At 42.6% G+C, this 20,936-nt stretch overlaps 1 protein-coding gene across 9 annotated transcripts in view; it reads right to left on the bottom strand.

The window, feature by feature from the left end:
* Positions 1 to 4,061: 4,061 nt before the first annotated feature.
* PHF20 (PHD finger protein 20) overlaps positions 4,062 to 20,936 on the bottom strand; it is a 44,429-nt gene continuing 27,554 nt past the window's right edge. For 4 of the 9 annotated variants that reach the window (XM_061361605.1, XM_061361604.1, XM_061361603.1 and 1 more), the window contains 9 exons: positions 20,594 to 20,770; positions 17,121 to 17,219; positions 15,249 to 15,410; positions 12,886 to 13,055; positions 9,708 to 9,807; positions 7,925 to 8,120; positions 6,675 to 7,074; positions 5,617 to 5,800; positions 4,062 to 4,814 (listed from right to left, as the gene is read on the bottom strand). In XM_061361605.1, coding sequence (XP_061217589.1) covers positions 4,672 to 4,814; positions 5,617 to 5,800; positions 6,675 to 7,074; positions 7,925 to 8,120; positions 9,708 to 9,807; positions 12,886 to 13,055; positions 15,249 to 15,410; positions 17,121 to 17,219; positions 20,594 to 20,770 — 1,631 coding nt within the window. In that variant the 3' untranslated portion in view covers positions 4,062 to 4,671. The remainder of the gene's footprint in view (positions 4,815 to 5,616; positions 5,801 to 6,674; positions 7,075 to 7,924; positions 8,121 to 9,707; positions 9,808 to 12,885; positions 13,056 to 15,248; positions 15,411 to 17,120; positions 17,220 to 20,593; positions 20,771 to 20,936) is intronic. The other 5 variants (XM_061361611.1, XM_061361606.1, XM_061361609.1 and 2 more) reach the window with 3 other exon arrangements.

Genomic DNA, 20,936 nt, shown 5'->3' with positions numbered 1-20,936 from the left:
TCCAGACCCCTCGAGCTCATGCACAAACTGACGTGGGGTGAGGTGGCTGCAGGACAGGGCCTGAGAGAGAACCCTCCTGCTCTCCCCCAGCCCTAAACTCACCCCTGTGCCTATGGGACCAGCCAGGAGGAGACCGGCCCCCTCCTGCACCCGCAGCAGCTATCTCTGACCCTGGTACCACGCGGATTGCACTGGGCTCAAGGGCCATGAGCCAGGATCCTGCTGGAAACGCAAGCCCCATTTATCCCATCTTGATTAAAGGCATCTCGTTCACACGGACGGGGTGTGAGTAAATGGTGAACTGCAGCTGCAGCCACGGGGCTGGTTTCACCATCCATGGCCTGTGGGGGGGGGTTGCTTCTGCTGCCTGCTCCCCACACGGGGGGAGCCACCGCTCAGCTCACTGAGGACACCTGAGAGAGGCCTAGAGCCTGGGGATGGCTAAGGGCACTGTCCTAGGAGCAACGGGAAACGGGTCCGTGCAGGATGAGGTGATCCAAACAGGCACAATACAAATCCTTGTGTGCAACCCCCATTGAGCTGCACCGCTGGGCTAGAGCGGACCTAAACAGCAGGCTCAGAGCACCACCAAGCCTCAGCCTTCGCATCCCTCCCAGCACGGCCGTGTTGCTGCTTGTGCCATCCCCTCCTTCCTTTCCCCGTGCTGGTGCCTCAGGACCCCCCCTTCTCTGCAGGTTTCCTGCCCCGCCATGCTCGGCTCTCCTCATTTTCATGTCTGACCCACGGCTCCTCCAGGCCCACCCTCGCTGTCTCGTGTCCCTGCACGCAGCAGCCCGGAGCCTCACGCACCTGCGCAGCCGTCGGGCTCAGCACCGGTGTCTCAGCTGCACAGGGCACAGGTTGGGTTTGTCCCTCAGCCCTGACCTGCTTCCACAGCCAATTGAGCCGCTGCTGTCACCCCCGGGCCCCCGCAGCTGCACAGGGGTTTCCCTTCCTTCATTTTTGCCCTTATCTGCCCCATTGGGTAAAGGATCAGCTCCTGGGGCTCCTTCCTCCTCCTCCAGCTTGGATCCATCCACAGTGGTGTAGAAGCATCGTTGGTGCTTCTTCATCAATGGTTCTGCCTCAGACTGGAGGGTGCCCATGTGGCACCATCCCCACTCCGGCCTCCCACCCTTGAACACTGCAGCCCGTTACCACCATCAGCACAAAGCCTGAAGTCAAAGCAGGATTTTCGGCTGTGGCCAGCACTGACCTCCTTGGAGAGCTTCATCCCCAGCTTCCTCTGCAGTGACAAGTAGTGACGTGCAGGTGTGCAACCCTGCCATACACAGCTGTGCTCTGCCACCTCACACCAAGCTGTTTGAGCATCCCTTCCACAAGATCAGCTACCAAGCATTTGCTGGGATCAAAGGGGCTGCTGAAGGTGTTCACATCTCCCTATGGAAACACATTTCCACCTGAAAGGTGAACAGAAATGACGTTTATAATTTCAGAAACAGGTGAAGTGCCAGCCTTCATGGCTCAGTTTGCAGTGTTCACCTGACAGCACTCATCCTGATTCACTGGGTCCCAGGAACTGCCCATGGATGCTCCACCTTCAGGCCTCCACACTCCTGGAATGAGTGTCCTGGCTTCACACTTGAACCCTGGCACCAGACTCTCACACCCAAGGCTCCAGGTGCTGAGAGCTGCGCAGTTCTGGTTCAAGCAGCCTCCTTCCTACCTGCAACACTTGGTTGGTGTGAAGTGAGTCCTGACTGATCCTGGCTATGAGAGCTGCTGCTCTCACCGACACTGCCCAGTGCTCAGTGCAGCCCTCAGGCTGCTCACTGAAGCACACACACATCAGGTCAGGTTTTATACACCCAGTGTAAAGTATTACCTCTGTTAGGAGTTGGGAATAAAATGTACAAGCTCTTCACTTAAAACAATATCCAACATACACCAATACATTTTGCCTACTGTTTTCCACATCTCAAATATTCCCAATCATTCCCATACTTTAGGAACAGTTAGGCTCTCCATTCCTGTTGAACTACAGTATTTACATTTCAATGCTATGTGAAAAACAGTCCAAAAATGCCTTTATTGGCTCATCATTAATTGAAACAAAGACTTCACTAAGACTTACCAACAAAAACCTATTTATTTGTTCCAAACACCAAGATACAGAAGTTTTCAAGTTTTGCAAATATTGCTCCAAAGCAAAGTTCTATGTACAGCGCCCTCGGTTCTAATAGTGCATAAACAAAGACAAATATATTCATGTATCCACAGTGCAATGTTTGCTCATTTCATCAAGGCTCCACTTTGCATTCACTTACCAGTGATTTAAATAAAAAGTGACCTGCCAGACCAGTTGTGGGTCCAGACTAAGACACACCAATGTGGAAACTTGCAAAAACAGGGACAAAACTGAATCCAGGCAGAGCACAATAAAGCATCTTTCCTGAACGTGAGGAAAGCTAGTCTAGTTTAAATAAATAGTTTCAGTCTTTAGCTGCAAGGGCTCCCCCAGCTCTACTCACCAAGCCTCCAGTATTTGCCAGCTGATACCCCCATCAGAACCACCTCTTCTTCCACATCTGAACTCCTGCCCTGAGCAAAAAGAAACTGGCAAAGTAAAAGCCTACAATGGACACACAAAAAGCGATGGCTTGGGAAGGAGAAGTTCTGCTCTGGAGTGGAGTCTGCTCAGGGATTGAACCCTTTCATGCCCTCTAAGCACAGCTGACGTGTTAACAACACAGTGCCCAGTGGGAGTGCTTGCTTTCATTTCAACCAGGGAACATCCTCCTGGCCCATCTCCCCTGAAAACACCCCAAAACTTTCACTGTGTCTGGGGTGCTCCTTCTGATGCTGTCCTGGTTGTCTTGTTACTGCCGCCTGTTCTAGAGCTGCACAGTACACACGAATCCAGGTATCATTCACAGGAAGGAGACCAGGTGTAAGCACTGGGCTCAACTTCGGGGAGCAAAGTGATACGTAAGTATCAGGTAAGCTTTATTTCAATTGTGTTACAGAAAAATAACTGTTTTTCTGCTGTACGTGTGTTGTATTCACTATAGACCAACTAGGACTATAAAACCGCGACACAAATCATCCCCTGAAACGAGTCTTGGCACAAAAGCCTCAGTTACTACCTACAGTAGCCTCAGTACTTTGATTTCTAAAGGAAATGACATATTCACTGGGTAGGTACCCTTAACTCCTACAATGATAGCGGATATTTCACGTTTACATTATTTGCTGTATACAAACATTACAGATTCATACCCAAAATCAGTAATTCCTACAGTTATGGGACTTTCAATTACAACTGTGCTTGAGCTTCCCCTTTGGTGGTACCATCACACACAAGATCAAGGTAACAAATCCAGCCTTTTAAGGACACCCTCTCTCTGCAGAAACAGCTTTCCCACACTCCACAATGAACTTCTCAGCAACGTTTGGGAAGGGAAACTAAAGTCACAGCCATCATTTACGGAGCTATGATCTGCAGCTGAAAGACTTAATGTTTCCAATACTTACAACACACCACCGTTTCATAGGTACAACGTGACTGGACCAGAAGCAGCATTTTCACCTTGCTCTCACAAAGGAACACAAACCAGAGAATTCAAACTCAAGGTATAAAAAGGGACTTTGTGAACATACACCGTGTAAGGGAATAACCCACTCACTGCCTGCGAGGACAGTACCTCATGCATAGATCTCGAGGCTTTATTTACACAATATAAAACTGATTCCCAAAACCACACATTCAGAGTAGAGTCTTTACAATGAACACGTTCAGAGGATTGGAAAAAGTCTACGTTTCAAAACAGAACCGGAATGGCAATTATTAACACATGGGTAGAAAACGATACAACCTCCACCACAGCCCTTGCTAAGTCTGGAACGCCGAGCGTGGCTTTCCAGGGTGGCATCTCCCAGTGCCACAAGCAGGGTGTCCCACTGCACTGCTTCAGGAGGCACAGCGTGGCCGTGTTGAAGAGCTCAAGAATGCACATCGACACAACGTTAATGGGTTTCTCCCCAGTACCAAGTCATGTGATAGTGACAGGATAAATATGGAAAACAATCATTTATTCTGAAAGTGAGTGCAATCCACCTGTGACCTTCTGCTACATCATTTAACATAATGAAAGTGGGGGTTAGGCCACTGTTACTTGCAAACCTCCACGTAACACTTGACAGTTAAGAGCTGGACATTCATACCTACTAAGTCTGAAAACTGTTATAACATTTCCTAATGATTAAATACTGTGTGCTATTATGCATAAACCAGAAGGAATAAAACATGACACAAGTCACTTAAACTATGCAAAGTTATTTACAACCTCTGTCAACTAAACATTTTTGGCTCTTAGAACTCTGTTCTTCAGTGGCACAATTTTTAGTCAATTTAAGGATGACAAAGTCTACCGTTTAATTGAGCAACTTGTAAAGGAGTGAGAATTTAAGTGTAATTTACCAACACCCAACCTCTGAAGACAACAGCATGACCTCTTCTGTATCGTTACAATGGCCAAATCCACCCGAAATAACCTTTTAGCTGTTCTTTGAACAGCGCTTCTTCACAAATCCCTGAAGTCAATCTGCATCTCATGCAACCAGCATGCTCGTTTCATTTAAATATACAGAGCTGTTCACATCAGATGCTCCAACTTCGCACTCAGTAACAGTCTCCAACATCTTCTAGTCTCATGTTGAGCAGCAGAGTGCAATCTGTTGCACTTTGCCTAGGTCCGTTATAAGCTGCTTTATGCAACGTTTGAGCTGAGGGAGTCGAGCCAGTGGTTCTGGTGGTTCCAGCTCTCCTGTGTAATCCAGCCAGCTCTCCAAAACTGCAAAGAAAACCACAAGTGTCACTACTGCAGTGCTCAGGGAACAGGTCACCTGAAGTCACAAAGCAGGGACTCATTACATCTTCTGTGAAGAGCAGTGGGCAATAGTTTTAACGTGGTATTTCAGAAACCCCAGCTCCTCACACCAACCTTTGCAAACAGCTTTTGATACATGACAAACAATTCAGAGGGGGGGTTGTGATGTGCCTAGGAAAAAGCAGGGAAGGAAAACTCAAGACCAGATAGTGTGAAATCTGGTGCTAAACTTCCTCTGATGTATATCAGTTCCACCTCAAGGGTTAGGAAGCTTATACCATGAGATTACCTGAGATCAGCATTAGATGCAACTGAAGATCCTAAAAGGACAGGACTATTCTAATGAAAGAACTTTGCTATCAATAGACTATAATGGGCAAAGACAGAAAGAACTGGGTAACAGAAAACGAGAATGAAATCCAAAGGCACAAAAAGAACTGACTACCACACAAAGAAAATGAATTTCTGATCTAAAGCTTCTCAGTGGGAAACAAGAACCAGCAATACAACTGCCCAGAAGGCAACACAGGCAACACCATACCAGAACCTTTTTCTGTACAGTTCTGCTCAGTTTTAATTTGATCTTTCCTTTGAAATCCACACCTCCCCTCCATATCAGCCTGGCTGTTTTCTCTCAGTAAATGCAGTAATCGGACAAAGCAATGCTCACCTTTTTGTAGGGCTGCAGAAGTAAAACTCAGGTTAACATGTTCTGAATGAGTCATTCATCACAGTTCAGTTTTGAAACAGGAAAAGTGTCACCTACCATCTAGCTCCTTCTCAATGAAATCCATCCTGTGGATGACTTCATCTTGCAGAGATTCCACGTGAGCTAAAAGGTTCAGCTGCCACTGCAGCTGCGAGTTCACAACTCCTTCTTTGTCTTTTTCCAGCAATTTCATTTCAATTGCTTCCTCTGGAGAGCCTTTCTTAGAGACAGACTCTCTTACCTAGCAGGAACACACACATTCATGTTTGTTACTGTGAAACACAAGTGGGAAACCAGCCTCTCTGGGTCCTTACAGTTACTCAAGCTAATTGCTCAACTGATCTTAGGGTAATGGAGGACAGAGACACAGAGAAGAGATCACACACAAATGTTAAGGCAGTTTGGGCAAATGGGTCTAAATACAGACATATTTTTACATGTATTTTGCTAAGATCTATTCTTTGTACTTCACAGGCATCTGATTTTCAAGAGAAAATATAAATCCATGTAGCTAGCTCCCTGCCAAAGTCCAGCCCTTCACCTGTGCATCCTTGGGAACACTAAAGCCATTTGTAACATGACAGTAGTCAAGTAAAGAGCAAATGATACTGCAGTCAGAAGGGATTTTTCCTGAAGGAATATAATCTCAATTCTACTACAGCTTTCAGGGAAGGATCTAGGAAAAACCACATCACCACCCCTTATTGATGACACTGTCAGCAGTGTTGATTCTACCCCCCTGCTTTTGTCATCATTCTGCTGAAACACAACAGGATACAGAAAAATGCTCCTAGAAGACTGAAGAACTGAAATACACATCTTTCTGGAAAGCACACTGCAATGCCAAATGATTTGACAGAGGAGTGAAAAACCCCCATAGATTTCACCTTACATATGCATGAAATAAAAGCTAAACAAACTTTTCACCTAAAAATGGGAAGTCGGTATTTCCCAGAGGCTTTCATTTTAATTTGTATTGGCAACTTACATTTAACAGCACAGACCAAAAGTTAAACACAAATAAATAAACTAAATACTGCTAAGAAGTGTTGAGGTCTTCACTTTGCCAGGGAAACACATCTTTAATGCAGAGATGGTTACTTTAATACAAATACCTTAGAGTAATTGTGTTTGGGTTCATTCTCCATCTTGCATATTTCTCGGTCCAGATTCCAGCCAAATCTCTCTGACAGGGCATCATCCCCGTTTTCCCGTATTCTATTTACTCCATCATCCATGGCTGAACCTCTTGTTTCCACAACCAACCTCTGCTCTATCGCAGGGTAATAGGCCCGAGGCTTCTGGTAACAGTGTTCACTTGTAATGTACGATTCCTCCACAGAAGGAATGGTTGAGGGTTTCTCAACTGTCCCATTCCAAGTTCTGTAACTTGCCGTCTCCTCTTTGCAACAGTTTTCCTCAATGTGAATGATGTGTTTTGTATGAATCTTCTCATCCACCGTGATGTGCTTCCATGGATGGCACCAAAGCTTCAGGTCAGGATGCTCTTTATTTCTGTTCAAACAGAAAGCAAGTAAACCACCTGAATTTAAACGTCAGCGATGACACAAACTATCCTTTCCAAAGAGGAAAGAAGTGTTTCAAGTACTGCCAGTGACCCTACTGCATCACCACAGGTAAAATGTAAGGGGAAGAGTGCTTAAGTACACTGGAAGCACTAAAAGCTTTGCTTTCCAAACAGCTGCTGCTGTGTAATTTATCAACTAACATATTACAAATATGGAATTCAGTCAATTTAAAACTGCTGGATTTGTGGTAGAAAAGAAATGTTTACAGTTGTCGGAACCCCAGGGTGAGTTTAAACAGGAAAAGATGCAGAAAACTCAATTTCTACAATCCTTGCAGAACATGTTATTTTTTTTCATATATATTTGTAGTCATCTTTGCATAGGAATGAAGTGCTACACATGGCTGAAGGTGCAACTGCTCTTCCATTAAAACATTATGCTGAACAAAGAGATTTGCTTTCTGCAGGAGAAGCTCTGATTTAGAATTACTGGAATGGAGAAGGCAAGTGTCATAATAATGCTGCCAGAGGTTATACACCCATCACTCTGGTTACTTACATCTATTTAGGTGCTTTAGGAGAAGCTGCTGCTACTAGTTTTCTCCCTCTTCCCTTCATACTTTCCCAACCCTTCTATATACAACCCAATTTATACCCTTCAGCACACTTGCATAGTTTTCAAGCAGCCAAGTCCTTTTCCCAGATCATGCTAACAATCCAAACTGTTATTATATATACACAAATAAGCACAGAAGTCCAAATTTCCAGTTATTTTTCTACTATTTGAAATCTAATTCACATTGAGAACATGCCAACTGACACTTAAACACTGCTTACTGTAATATGCTCATCTTCAGCTGCAGTCCATGCAGTACTTCTATCACTCTCTGTACATCGCCAAGAAGCTGGTGAGTGGCTACAATCTTCTTGGCATTCTGGTGGGAATAGTTTTCTTCCAAAAACGCTAAGCCATGCATGTGACCATTACTTAACCACTCCTTCTCATACCAGTACTTTAAGCTGGACCTCTGACCTAAAGCAACAGTAATGAGTGTGTTAAAATGAAGCATTCACTATGGTATGTTAACATTAATAGCAGAAATTCTGATTATCTCCAAGTCTTACAACAGCTTATTTGTTCTTACCAATAGTACCAGTAAAGACCCTGAATAGCAGACCTGAATAGCAGACAAAATAAAGACCAAAAAAATAGCAGACCAATAAAGACCCTGTAATAGCAGACAAAACCCTGAAAACATGAAAAACTTTAAAGTGGGAAGTGAGATAACCTCAGTCAAAAATCTCTGCCCAACTGTAAGAGCATTCAGATCCCAAATTCCACCAGGACAACCACAACAGGTAATTGCAGCTGATGCACAGGAAAGAAGTGTATTTTTAGCAGGTTATCAGTGTCTAGTAACCATGGTTATAACTAATGCTACAGATTAGATAAGAGCTCTTTGCAGACAGAAAATGCAGCAAAAGGCGGTGAACATCCCTCCCCAGTGGTCTTGTTTTTAAGCATCATATATGCATTAGCACAGTCATTTACAAATACATTTTAAAGGAATCAATGATGAGGTTCTGATGGAGAACTTGCCTAAACTGGGCTATTAATACTGCAAATTCTAGCTTAAGGGTTTGGAATATCAGCAACAGCTGAAATTATGTTAAATGTGGTAAGTGCATCAGTAAAAATAACTTGAAAAGCCAAACAAAATGGTATTATTAAGAAACAGTGGAGTTGACATGCATGCTAAGCTGCAAACACACAAGCATGTAAGCATAGCATGTCTTCCTTGCTATTAGAATACAAGCTGCACAAATCAGTAAGTTAAGCTCGAGAAGAGTTAGTAGTTTTAAACACCCCCCAAAAACCAAAGCAGAGATGACAATGCAAATATGTACATAAACTGAAATTGTCTTAAAATGTCTTGTGATTAGGCACAGAGATCCCATTTTCTCATCATTAATGAACATGGACTCAAGCCCGGACCTCATCTGTTTCCATATTCAGCAAAGCTTTATAATTCATGGAGTAGGAAGTCAGAAAAGATGCCCACAACTGTAATTATACCTTGTGTTAGATGGACTAAGATATTTTAAAATCCATAATTAAGAGTAGAGAATGTACTGCTTAATCAACTCTGACTGCATTACCCATTACCATTCCAAGTAATGCAGTCAGACAGGTAAGAGCCACGGCTGCTGAGAGCCTGGGGGCCTCTTGCTAACTTAAAGAACTAAGGCTGGTCTTGTTGGAGGAAAGCTGCATTCACATCCCATAAGATGTGCCCACAGGGAGTTTCTGCTTAAGTTTCCTGAGTGCTTCTAAATTCATTTTCCATAGCCAGACAGTACAATCCTTATTAGTGGCATATATGTGACAGATGGTCACCACAGCTAAAACATTCACTTCTATTCCTGTCCAGCTGCAATTCCACAATATTGACTCATGCACAGTCACATAAGTTAAACTTTCTGTATCTGTAACTCAACTCTATTACCTAGAATGACAGGCACAGCCTGGGGAGCAAGACGTTTAATCTTTGCAATATGTATATAAACTAATAAAGTTACTGCACATAAAAGAAAGCTCTGTAACCTTCAATTTCTGTACCTGGAGGATCTTGGCAAATATAGCAGGTGTATTTCTCAGGTATATTATCTTCCAGTAAACCCATACAGACTCCATGCTGCCAGCACAGACACTCTTCACACTGTTTAAAGCCAAGAAGTGCACATCAACAGAAATGAAGCCTACAGGAGCTCAGCAAGATTACCTCAAGAAAAGACACATCACCCCCACATTTTAAGACAAAAAGGTATATCAATACCCACCCCCTTTTCCAGCTACAAGCAAATACATTAAAGAATCAGGCTACGATAAAACTCAAACCCTTCCCACAAATTTTCACATGGATTCCTGGAGAATGACAACAATTACTAAGTAGAAGGAGAGCTCCGAAAAAATGTTCCCTTTGGAGATGAAAATCTTTCACACATAATCAGGACAGAAAACAGTATGCAATCAAGCAAAATGTATCAAGTGTTCTGAATGAAAAGGCTTCCCCTTCAAACAGTAAACCACATTCCATTATAAAACTGAAGGGATATTCATGTCACACCAGACTAGCCAATATTACCCTTTACTGACACTTGTATCTCTAACATCTTACCTGTTTCAAAGGTATGTCTAACATCAAACCAAAATGGAGAAGCACTTGCACTAGCTTTAAAACTTCTGACATCCTTCCAAGTGTGGGCAATCATACTTGCCAGCACTGAACATAATTTGGCTCTACTTTTTTAGCACAGTTACGCTATTTAAAGATGCAACTGTTGTACTTAAAGCCATACTGGTTTTAAGCAGGAAAAACTGTATCCACATGTTCTGTTTCAGTCACTTTCCCCCCTTTCACAAGGAGACAAAACTGCAGCTGTAGCCTAAAGACTGCTGAAACATGGGGTGAATCTCCACTGAAGAACATCCAAGCCAATTTTGATTGGAAACTGTGGTGTCATTCAGAATTACTATTTTCATAAGCAGTTGAGACAACAGAGCACAACCTTTGCTTCTTGGAGCATAAGCCAAAAGCTTACTGCAAAAATCCTGTCAATATTGGCAAAGTCTTCAAAATGAGCTAAACCAAAGAGCAACTGCAGCAATCTCAGATGCCGCTCCTCACTGACCTACAGGGATGCCAACTTAATCAACATCTCTGAACACTCCTTATGCCACTTTCAGTACTGCTGCTTTTATCTGCAGTCTTTCCTCAAGCTAGGAGGGACAGAAAGGGACCACCAGTTTTTGAACACATCACTGTATTAAATTAGTGGTCTAGGTGTGGAGGAAATGGAAGTGCTGGGAACAGAGAATGTATAAGGTCAGAGATAAAAAGATTTCTGTAAGATGGGACTAACAATGTTTTGCCTTACAAAATGGGTAAACAGTCCTAAAGCAGTTAACTTGCTTTAAAAACAGGCTGAAAGACCATCCACCTTTCACTAAGTGATCAGTAGGAGCCAGAAAAAGGTGTCCTTACACAAAGGAAACAGTAAGAAAAACATGCTAAAAATAAGAAGGGAGCTCCTGGACACCTGATACACATTGCATCCTATACCCCTGCCATATGGCAGAGCTACACTTTGTGATTTTCCAGGCAAATTTGCCCAGAACTCTAATGAAGCATCCCAACTGTTTTTACTTTACTCAACTGCTATTTAAATACCCATCCATCAGGGCATGCGGCCTTCCTTTTACCTGCATGTCCCACTTTACAGCCTGGCTGGCCAGGCAACTCCTCTGGACCCAAGTGACATAGGTGATACCCCCTGCGCAAGTAGTAACAGGGGGATTCAAAGCAAATCCAACATAAAATTTGAAGAGGAAAAACATGCAGAGTTGTGCAGTAACATCTACATTGAAGTAAAAAGGAAATAACCAAACTCAATGGGCATTTATTTAAACACCTTTCCATCCTCCAGAACAAAAATATCCCAAGTTCATTCACATCCATCACCACCGAGGCTGCCAAATCCAGCCCCAGAACTCTATACAAGCCCATACACTGAGCAAAGTTACGTATCTTCAGGAAGAGAGGACAAGTCTAAAAGCAAGTTCTTTAGTGAAGATGCTTCCAAATTCGAGTTTCCAAGTTTCAAATTAAAGTCTGAGTAGGAAATAGGGGAGAAATCTTACAAAGTTATGACAACTATGCTATGAAGTCAAAAGGGAAGTGTCAGTCTCGGCACTACACCTTTGGGAAGCTAGAAATAGATTTCCCTCACCGTAATTCCATATTATCTTTGCTTCGTATTAAAGCTCTATACTCAACTAGCTAACCCAGGCACTTCTACATCAACAACAGAAGAACAGACTGTTCAACACATTTCCCCCCCAAACCACAGCCTGACAGGAAGGTGTGGGGGGAGCACAGCATTTGGCACCTTAAGCAACCTATGTGCCCATCCTGCACCCCCCTCTGCCCCTAGATATTGTTACCAGCTCCTTGCTCCCCACTTCCTATTGCTTCAGTCCCCATAATGAACGCAGGTACTTACCATGCTGCTGATCTGCATCTCTTTGCCAGAGAGAATAACCTGCTCTCCTAGGCAATTCTTTTATAACACAGCCGAACTGTTTAAAACTTTGCAATACACTCAAAAAAACCCCAATCCCCAAACTAGATCAACCCAGAAAACCCATCTCAGAAGCAGCCCACGAAACCTTATGTGAAAGCTATCCATAGACTATGTCCTCAGCGAGCTGACAGCTCTCTGCATTGTGCAGTCACAAACTAGCACTGAGCCTGCTTCTGCCAGAAAATTATACTACAGCCTGTATCTGTGTTTTACACTGATCCATCTCCTCTGAGGGCAGCCACCTCCTTTATCCCCAACTGTCAGGCTCCTGTTCCTCCTCTGCACTCAGATACTATTCAGCTTTGACCAGTGCCCATCACTGCACCCTTTCCTACTAATGCACAAGGTATCTTTTGCCCTGCATGCGTAGAAGAATGCAAATCCACAAGCAAGAAGCCAACTGTCAATGACTTGTATAGAATTGGCCCTTTCCCCTTACTTTCCTTCAATTAAAACCCCACACTGTATTAAAAAAGCAAAGTTCTCTACTTATCATTGCAGCTGCTCAACCTGACAGGTTACCTTAGGAAAAAACCTCCTGTTTCAGAGGACAAAGGCAGTTTATTTCATGTACAGACTGTACCAATGCATACTGTTCCACTGACACCTCCTACTGCATTCACCGAAACGGGGATTCACCCTCCACGTCATACCTGAATCATGAAGTCATTTTCTTCTTTTACTTCACAAACGCAGCGAACAATCTCAGAATCGCTTTCTTCAACTTCTTCATCAGGATTCGTGGTGACATCAACGTCCTGACTGCAGTCATCATCGCTCCACAGCAAGCTCTCCAGAGATGACTCACTCAGGGTGTCATCCTCTGTACCAAAAGAGAAGTTAGATAAAATCCCAAGTAATGACAAAACCCCCAAGCAAGTCTCACGATTTCACCCTGAGTATGCAGACATACATTTCTAACAGCACGAGTTCACCATCTGATTTAAGGAACATTGCGATGTCACTATATTATATGATGAATTTTAATGCTAAAGTTACTACTATACATCATAAAGTTTTATATTCTTAATAGTTCCTTCAAAATATTCCAACTTAACAGCTTCAGTCATTAACATTGTACTCTCAACACACAGAGCCTCAAGCCAAAGGCAAAGAGTCTCTTAAGACAAGTAAGTGTAATAAAACCCCATTTATAAATTAGAACAGAATTCACTAGTTCCTGCAATCTGTATAGAACTGTGGCTTGGTACTCTAAGACTAGAGCTCCCAGAAAGAGATAAGAGGGTTCTGTGTTATGAACCATTCCATCTCATGAAGTAATGACTCCATTACAGAAACATTCAGAGTCCAACACAGAATTTAATCCTGCTTCAGAAATGATTATGTTCATTTAGCCTCCTGTTGAGGACACATTTATCAGTTCAGGGGCAGTGCAGGTATTCTTTAAGAATGCTCCCATATTACTTAATGCTTTAAGTGGTTTGAATGAAACTGCCAAGAAAATCTTGTACCGAACAGCATGCTAAACTGAGATGCTCACCTCAGTAATACTAATGCAATGTATTCCTTGGGGGTAGGATGGGAGGGTCAGAGGGAGAAGGCAGGGATTTTAATTATGTGCAAAATACTCTAATGAGGTGGAAGAGAGTAAATTCAGTTGCTCTGAAACAGACTGTGGTCTCTCACCTATGTTGAGTAGAACTATTTTGATCACTTAGGCCCTAGGACCGCAGAAATAGAAGAGCCAGTCTGTGGTACAAACTCAGTCATGTGCGAAAACGTCTCTTCTCAAATTTAAGGGGCTGAGAACCACTGTATTAGTTCATTTCCAGGTTTTAAGGCTTTATTCCACCTCTGAGATAGGACACTCCTCAAGTATTCTGGAAGCAACAGGTTAAGCACACTGCACTTCCATTCTACTACATAAGTTACACTATTGCTTACAACAGCTCTTGTTTATCTGGGCACTGCTGTTATTATTAATACAAGTTCTGCAGATGCAAAAAGCAGTAAGAGAACTGCAAACAGGATGAAATAAAACCATTTCCAATACTTCTCACCTCTTTCAATGTCTATGAACTGATCAAAAGAACTCTGAGCAACTGATGGCCACGTTACTAAACTGCAATACACACTATGGTCAATATACTCCGTAACCACAACTCATCAGACTTGCAGAACATGTTTTAAGACATTATCACCATCTGCGCTTCAGTAGTTTTTAATGTTTCCTCTGTTCCCTGTGTGATGGAATTAACTGAAGTTAAATTTTTACATTTTGCCTAATTCCAAACAATAAAACAATTGTGTCAAAGCATAATCAAATGGTCACCAACAGGAATCAGTGAGGAACTTAAGGTACATAATCAAGCTGTCATACATTTCCCATTTCCTTCAAATTTGTGAGCTTTAATAACAGAAAGAACAAAATGTTTGTTTGCCTTTTTTATTGTACCAGCTTGTGACGGTAAATACTGAAAACTGAAAGCTGGAACACAGCAGCCACGTTTTTATGAGCTCTGTTTATGAAGTACTATGAAGATAATAATAAAGAGCTTATCATCATCATGAAGCTCAGGAAGTCATTATAACCATATATCACAGTGTACACAGCTACATGTAACCACATCCAGTGGTGTCTCAAACACAGCACACGTACTGCATAAAACTTGCATAACCTCTGTTTTTAACTCTGAATTTATACTTCATTGAAGCCTTTGAAATACTAAAAGTTTAAATACTAAACTCTGACCACAGTTACAACAGAGTAAATAAGGGGCTGCAAAAAGGTGCAAAATGAGTTTGAGTCTGAAATAAGGGCAACAGTCTTAAGAGTTTCTGTGAAGGTAAAGTCAAAGCGAAAGGCAGCAACATCAAGCTCTGTCAAAGGAACTGGGTTCAACTTCTTTGGGCAGGGGAAAGGAAACACACAGTCCTGCGTAAGAACAGCCAGATGTACATCATGGGTATTGACTTTTGTGGACATTAGCGCAGCTCACACATTTACTGGTAGTAACAGACAGAACCAGCAAACCAGAGGGGAGAGTCAGCTTACCGTTTCTTTTGGATCTTCCTCTGTGCTGCCCGGACCCAGAGCAGTGCAGCACTGTGCTTGTATGGGCAGATGATTTATTGGAAGGAACAGATTTGGTGACACCTGATTTTTCAGGAGAAAGCTCCTGTGAACCATCCGTGTTTTCCTCGCTGCCAGAGTACTCTGCAAAATCATAACAAGCGGTATTCTTAGAAATCTGGGGTCAAGAGAAGTTGAGAAAAGAGAAAACCAGCACCATGCATGGAGCAGGGGTGTATAATTCCTTGTGACAGTTTGCACTTCACTATGCCAGGACTGCAGGACTTTGTTATGCTGCTTGGAAGCTTTCTAGAGGCAATAGAGTTATTGTCTGAACCAGGAAAAGCTTACACAGCTCTGTCATCCTTCACTGCTGATGTATGTGAGAGAGGCTGAAAAGGCTGGCTAAACCTAACTATTCTTCAGGGTGCACATGCTTTACAATGCATTATAGGCATCTCCACATAAGCACTGTGAGCTGGACACCTCTCCCTCATATCCCACTATCATTCACAGGGGCTACTACACACATCCCCTTATCTCTCAGATTACAAAATGAGCAAAAAGCCTCTCTTATTTTCCTAGTGGATGTATGGAACAGGATGCACGAGTGGAAAGAAGCCCAGTTAAGAAAATGTGCAGAAAACACCTAGAACAGTTCCTCTGTGAAGCATCCATTCAGCACATCCTCGATGTCGACACATCAAGGCTGTGTGCAGTTATAAGCAGCACCCTCCAATCAGTTATCTGGAGAAAACCTTCAAAGCTTCTGAAGAACCACAAGACGGCATCAAAAGAAGGGGCAAGCAACACCTCAAAATCTAAGAGTAGGCAGACAAGCAGTAGTGGGTACTACCTGCAAATTACCTGTGCATCTACAAATGATACTGTGCATACTAGTGTTGTATTTGAGGGCACCATATAATCAGAACCTCACTAAAATATGTTTCAGTACAATTCTGAGTCAGTCTGCCTGTGGTTCCCTCTCCTGCTCTACTCTCTCATGACAGCTCGCCCTATTTCTTCACTGCAGCAAACAAAAATGCAATCTATCTTCTTTCCCATCTCAGGGACTCCTCCGTAAGGAGCTCTAGTTTAACAAATTATGCATGCTAGTTTGAAATGTGCTGCGTTAATGATCCTAGACATCCATCAATGGCAGAGAAAGCTGCCACACTTGATCTCTAAGCATTTCACCGGAGACATCTTCCAGAATCAACTGCCATCTCCAGAGGTGAAGAATCCAATCACCAGTAACACCTGGGCCTAGATACGAACTTCAAAGTGTAAAGTGCCCTGAGGAAAGCATTCCCAAGCCTCTGTAGATAAAATCAACAGTGAAGACATGTTCCTACTACAACCCTATTACCATAGATGGAACAGCATGTTAGGAGACATGACACAGGGACACAGCATGAGACTTTAGATGAGGCTTTTACAGGAGCCCCAAAACTAACTTATATAACTGAGAGCATCTGGTACACAGGGTATTTGGTAGCAAATCCAGGGAATCTGTACCCTCTGTACTTATGTGCAATTTGCATACAGGTGCATTTGCTAATGAAAAGCCTCACTTAATGTTATTAATGCTTAACATCTATTTCAGAGTTAGATTTATTCTGTGCCATTACATGCACTACAGCAAGCTGTCATCCAGCACTAATGGTGCAGCTCAACCAAGAAACAAATTATCTTGCAAATCACAGTATTAACCACTTAATAATAATAATATGAGAACAGATTAACAAAGCAAGCAGTCTTCTCTGCAATGCTCACTCAAGAGCACGGAACTAAGTAACAGGCAAAACAAAACAATGAAGTTGTATTTCCCTATAGAAGAAAAAACAGCTTTACCAGGCTTAGTTCTCTTCCTCTTTTTTTTCTTTTTCTTTGACTTGGACCTTCCATAGTCTTTGGATTTCCTTTCTTTGCTCTTCTCATGTTCTTTGACAGCTGAAATTAGACAACATTCCAACTTAACTTGTGAGACATATACACACTTATTCTACTTAATTACTTCCTTAAAGACCTCCATGGTTTCTTTGGACAATCAGGGCCAGTTCACTGCAAAAAACAAGCAGTAAGGAAACTTACCTGTAAGAATCCCCAGCTCTCATAATCGGAATGTGCTGGGTTAAGTCCTAATTTGACTCTCCCATAAGAAAACTACAATAGCATGTGTGAGAAATCAGTTGTACACTAATGCCCATTGACCACTTACGTGTTTCAGAGACTATAAGAAATAGGGGAGATTTGTTATAACTGTTTTCTAAGTTATTATGGCTGAACATTTCAGTTGCGTTGTGACTGAAGTCTGAAAGAACAAAACCCCAACCCCCTCAAACTCTAGTATGGTTCCCCAGTCAAGTATTTAGTTTTCATTGAAGATGAAGGAACAAGTGGCTCAGCTGGCTTTAACTTCAATCCTCTCATCACCTGTTCTTCATCCTATTTTTATGGGAATAAAACACCCCATAATTTTTAGATGATTGGGCAATACATTTCAACCAAGTCCATCCTCAAAGCATGCTTCCAGAGCCCTCGCCATCAAGTATATCCCTGCTGGGAGGTGATGTGCACACAAACCCTTGTTTTCTATACCCTAGTGTTTGCTCACAACTCCTGTCTTTCAGATTTAAGTCTCTACAGCAGAATTTGTAGATACTTACGTGCTTCCTTAAATTATCCTGACTCAGCAGAGGCTGCAGATGCAGTCATCAAATCTATTATGGAAGGATGCCTTGCATCTCAAAAGAGCTGTGCTCGCAGAGTGCTTGGCTGACTAAGCCACTCACCATCCCATTCAGAGACCTATTTCATTTCCTGATTATTGGTACCAGAATAAGCACCTAACAACACTGTATTACAGGAAAGCTTTTCCTACAGAGCACACTTAAGAACCCTAGGTGGTCACTCACGAAGCAAACCAGCAATACCAGTGTATTACGTTAACCTCTTTCATACACACCAATATTTAACTCCCCAGTTCACCATCTCAGGCTACGTATTTCTAGTACAAACAGCTCATTCTGAGAAACTGGCAATCTCAGTCACATTTCCCCAGCTGGGATGAGCATGCAGGAGATGTGCAATGAGCTCCTCCTTGTGAGAGGCTTCAGCTCTGTCCCTCCCCATCCTTAGTCCTTGAACATCTCCTGTTACTTTGCCACTTGCACTCCTCTTTGCTGTCATTAGTGATGGCTGCTAAAGCTGCACTGCCAGCAGCCACATCAACTGCTGGCAACCTGCCCTACCAATTACATGCCCTTCAAAGGCAACACAACAGGCAGCACAAAAGACAAGCTTCATCCCCCCTCCATTACCATTTGGAGGGGAAAGAGGTTCATATTTAAGTCTCAGCACAGAACCTCCAACTTCTTTCTTTCCTTTATCCTCATTTCCTAGTCCTCCAGTGATCAGGATCCTCTGGGTACCATTTCCTGCTCCCTGCACACAGGGATGCAAGTAAATTCTGCCATTTTATTCTTCCAGAAGAGCACAGAGAAAATAACTGAAGTCAACATAAGCATGAAAATTTTGCATCTTTGCATTTGGAAACTGAGATTTGCATAGTCAGAACATTTGTTTTGAGACATCTGAGAGCAGAGTATGCTATTTCAGTCACAATCAACATATCTGTGATAAATATGACAAAAACCTGTCACTTTGTTCCACACTTTTCCCCCTTGAGCTTGCTGCCATGCCTAAAAATCTAGAAAAATCCCATTATTTGCAAATTTCTGTGTACAGCTGTTACCTTAACTGCACACCACAGCTAATGCATGTTTCCTTAATAAATCTGCAAAGAATGAGTCTTCTAAAAGGGACCTTCCAAAACCCCCTGAACTGAAGAAGCTTTCTGACTGAAGTTGCTTCTTGCAAGCATTCTGAAGTCTAATGAATTCTCACTGAAAGAAGACCAGGTAAGGAGGCTGGCCAGGTTAGAAGCATCTTCACTGTGATCAAAGAGAAAGGTGAACTGCCTTATATCATCCTAAAAAGTCATCACAAAACAACTATGTTTTTAAAAAGGGGTTTTTGGCAAAAACAGAAAGAGACCTAAGTCCTCTTGACCTCCTTGAATGGCAGAGTAATGAAGAGCAGGATGAGAACTCGGTCACATCCTCCAACAGCACTATAAAAGTGTGTTCTCAGCTTTACATGTTGTCCTCTCAAGAAAGTGTGAGCTGAGAGGTGTGAGGTGTCCTGCCCATGGCAGGGGGTTGGAACTAGATGATCTTAAGGTCCTTTGCAACCCTAACTATTCTATGATTCCATAAACATCCTACTGCATCAGCCCAATGAGGAGACACTACTGGATCTCATTCAGACCTTCCTACAAGGGAAGGCAGCAAAGGATGCCCAAGAATAGAGAGAGGTGGTTAAGTACTGACTGACCACTATGACCAACAGAACAACAGAGCAACAGGTAAGAGGTGATCCTCTCAAGACTATCTTCAGAGCAACAATCGCCTGTTAAAGCTAGAATAAGCCTAAGCTCAGGTATTTTTGTGTTTTCCTCATCGCTGTGACTCAATTCTCACCACATATCTGAAGGAAAGTGGTGACACAGTAAGCCTGGAAGTATGCTGGAAAGTTTTCTGTGTATTATTTGTAAATAGGTATTTAAATATATATATATTACTTGTATATATGTGCATGTGTATGTGTACCTACACACACCCTGCCCCATTATGGCTGTTACCCACCTATACTATAGTAGATTCCAGTATAAACACGGCTTACACTATACCACTGAATAAAGTCACGAAGCAAAGATCTTCAAAGATACTCAATAGCAGTAAGCTTTGACTATCAGAAGTAGTCAAATATTATAAAAAGCCCAAAACTACAGAAGAAAAAACTGGATCATCCTGCTCCTGCTCCCCCCTCTTTTTTATTATGTTTAAGTATCTCAGCAAGTTCAGGATCACTTCCAGTATTTTATGCTTTGGACAACCAAGAGTTTAACAGAATTGAGACTTGTCAAATAAGCAAGCAATAAGCAAGGATCTTTCACACCCTTGAATACTTCAGTACTTTTACATTCTTAAAAATATTACACACTGCCTGGGAAGAATAAATCCCAGCGCATATAGCAAGAAAACTTCAGAGAATTCCCTACATGGATTCTTCATTTGAAACTGCAGCAAAGGAAGTGGCAGAACACTGCTTACATTTTACACTGTCCACTCACTGAAAATCAGACTCTCTGGAATAAAGCACACAGAATGTTTGCTGTCAGTATTATCAGATCCTTACAGTGTTTAAAACCTCTCCAAGACTTTTCCAAGTTTAACTCTCTCAGGCCAGACTAAAAGGCGTACCAGTTCCAACCCTCTTTTCCTGAGGCTTCCGCAGTGATCTCACTGCGTGGTTCTTGGTTTGTCCTCTATGAGAATGTCTGTGACTGTTTAATGCACTTACAGGAGCTGAAGCTCTTCTCCTTTCTACTTTATCACCTCTATATTGGGTACTCCTTAGGGCTATGTGTAGAGGAGCATCTACAAAGCTAATAAAGACCAAGTCCAAGCTTTGAACACTTTCAAGATGCCAGTCTACTTCACCAGCAGTAGCTCCCACAGTCCATGTGGAAGCGTTTCTGAGCAGATGCACTGCTCCACTTGCAATCCAAACCTGATGTAAAGGCTAAAACTTGTACTGCTTTTG

Source organism: Neopsephotus bourkii, unplaced genomic scaffold (assembly GCF_033783945.1).
Source record: "Neopsephotus bourkii isolate Nb327-2 ecotype Australia unplaced genomic scaffold, CSIRO-AGI_Nbou_v1 NB_1060, whole genome shotgun sequence".
NCBI lineage: Eukaryota > Metazoa > Chordata > Aves > Psittaciformes > Psittacidae > Neopsephotus > Neopsephotus bourkii.
This window is presented reverse-complemented; position numbering and strand designations above follow the sequence as displayed.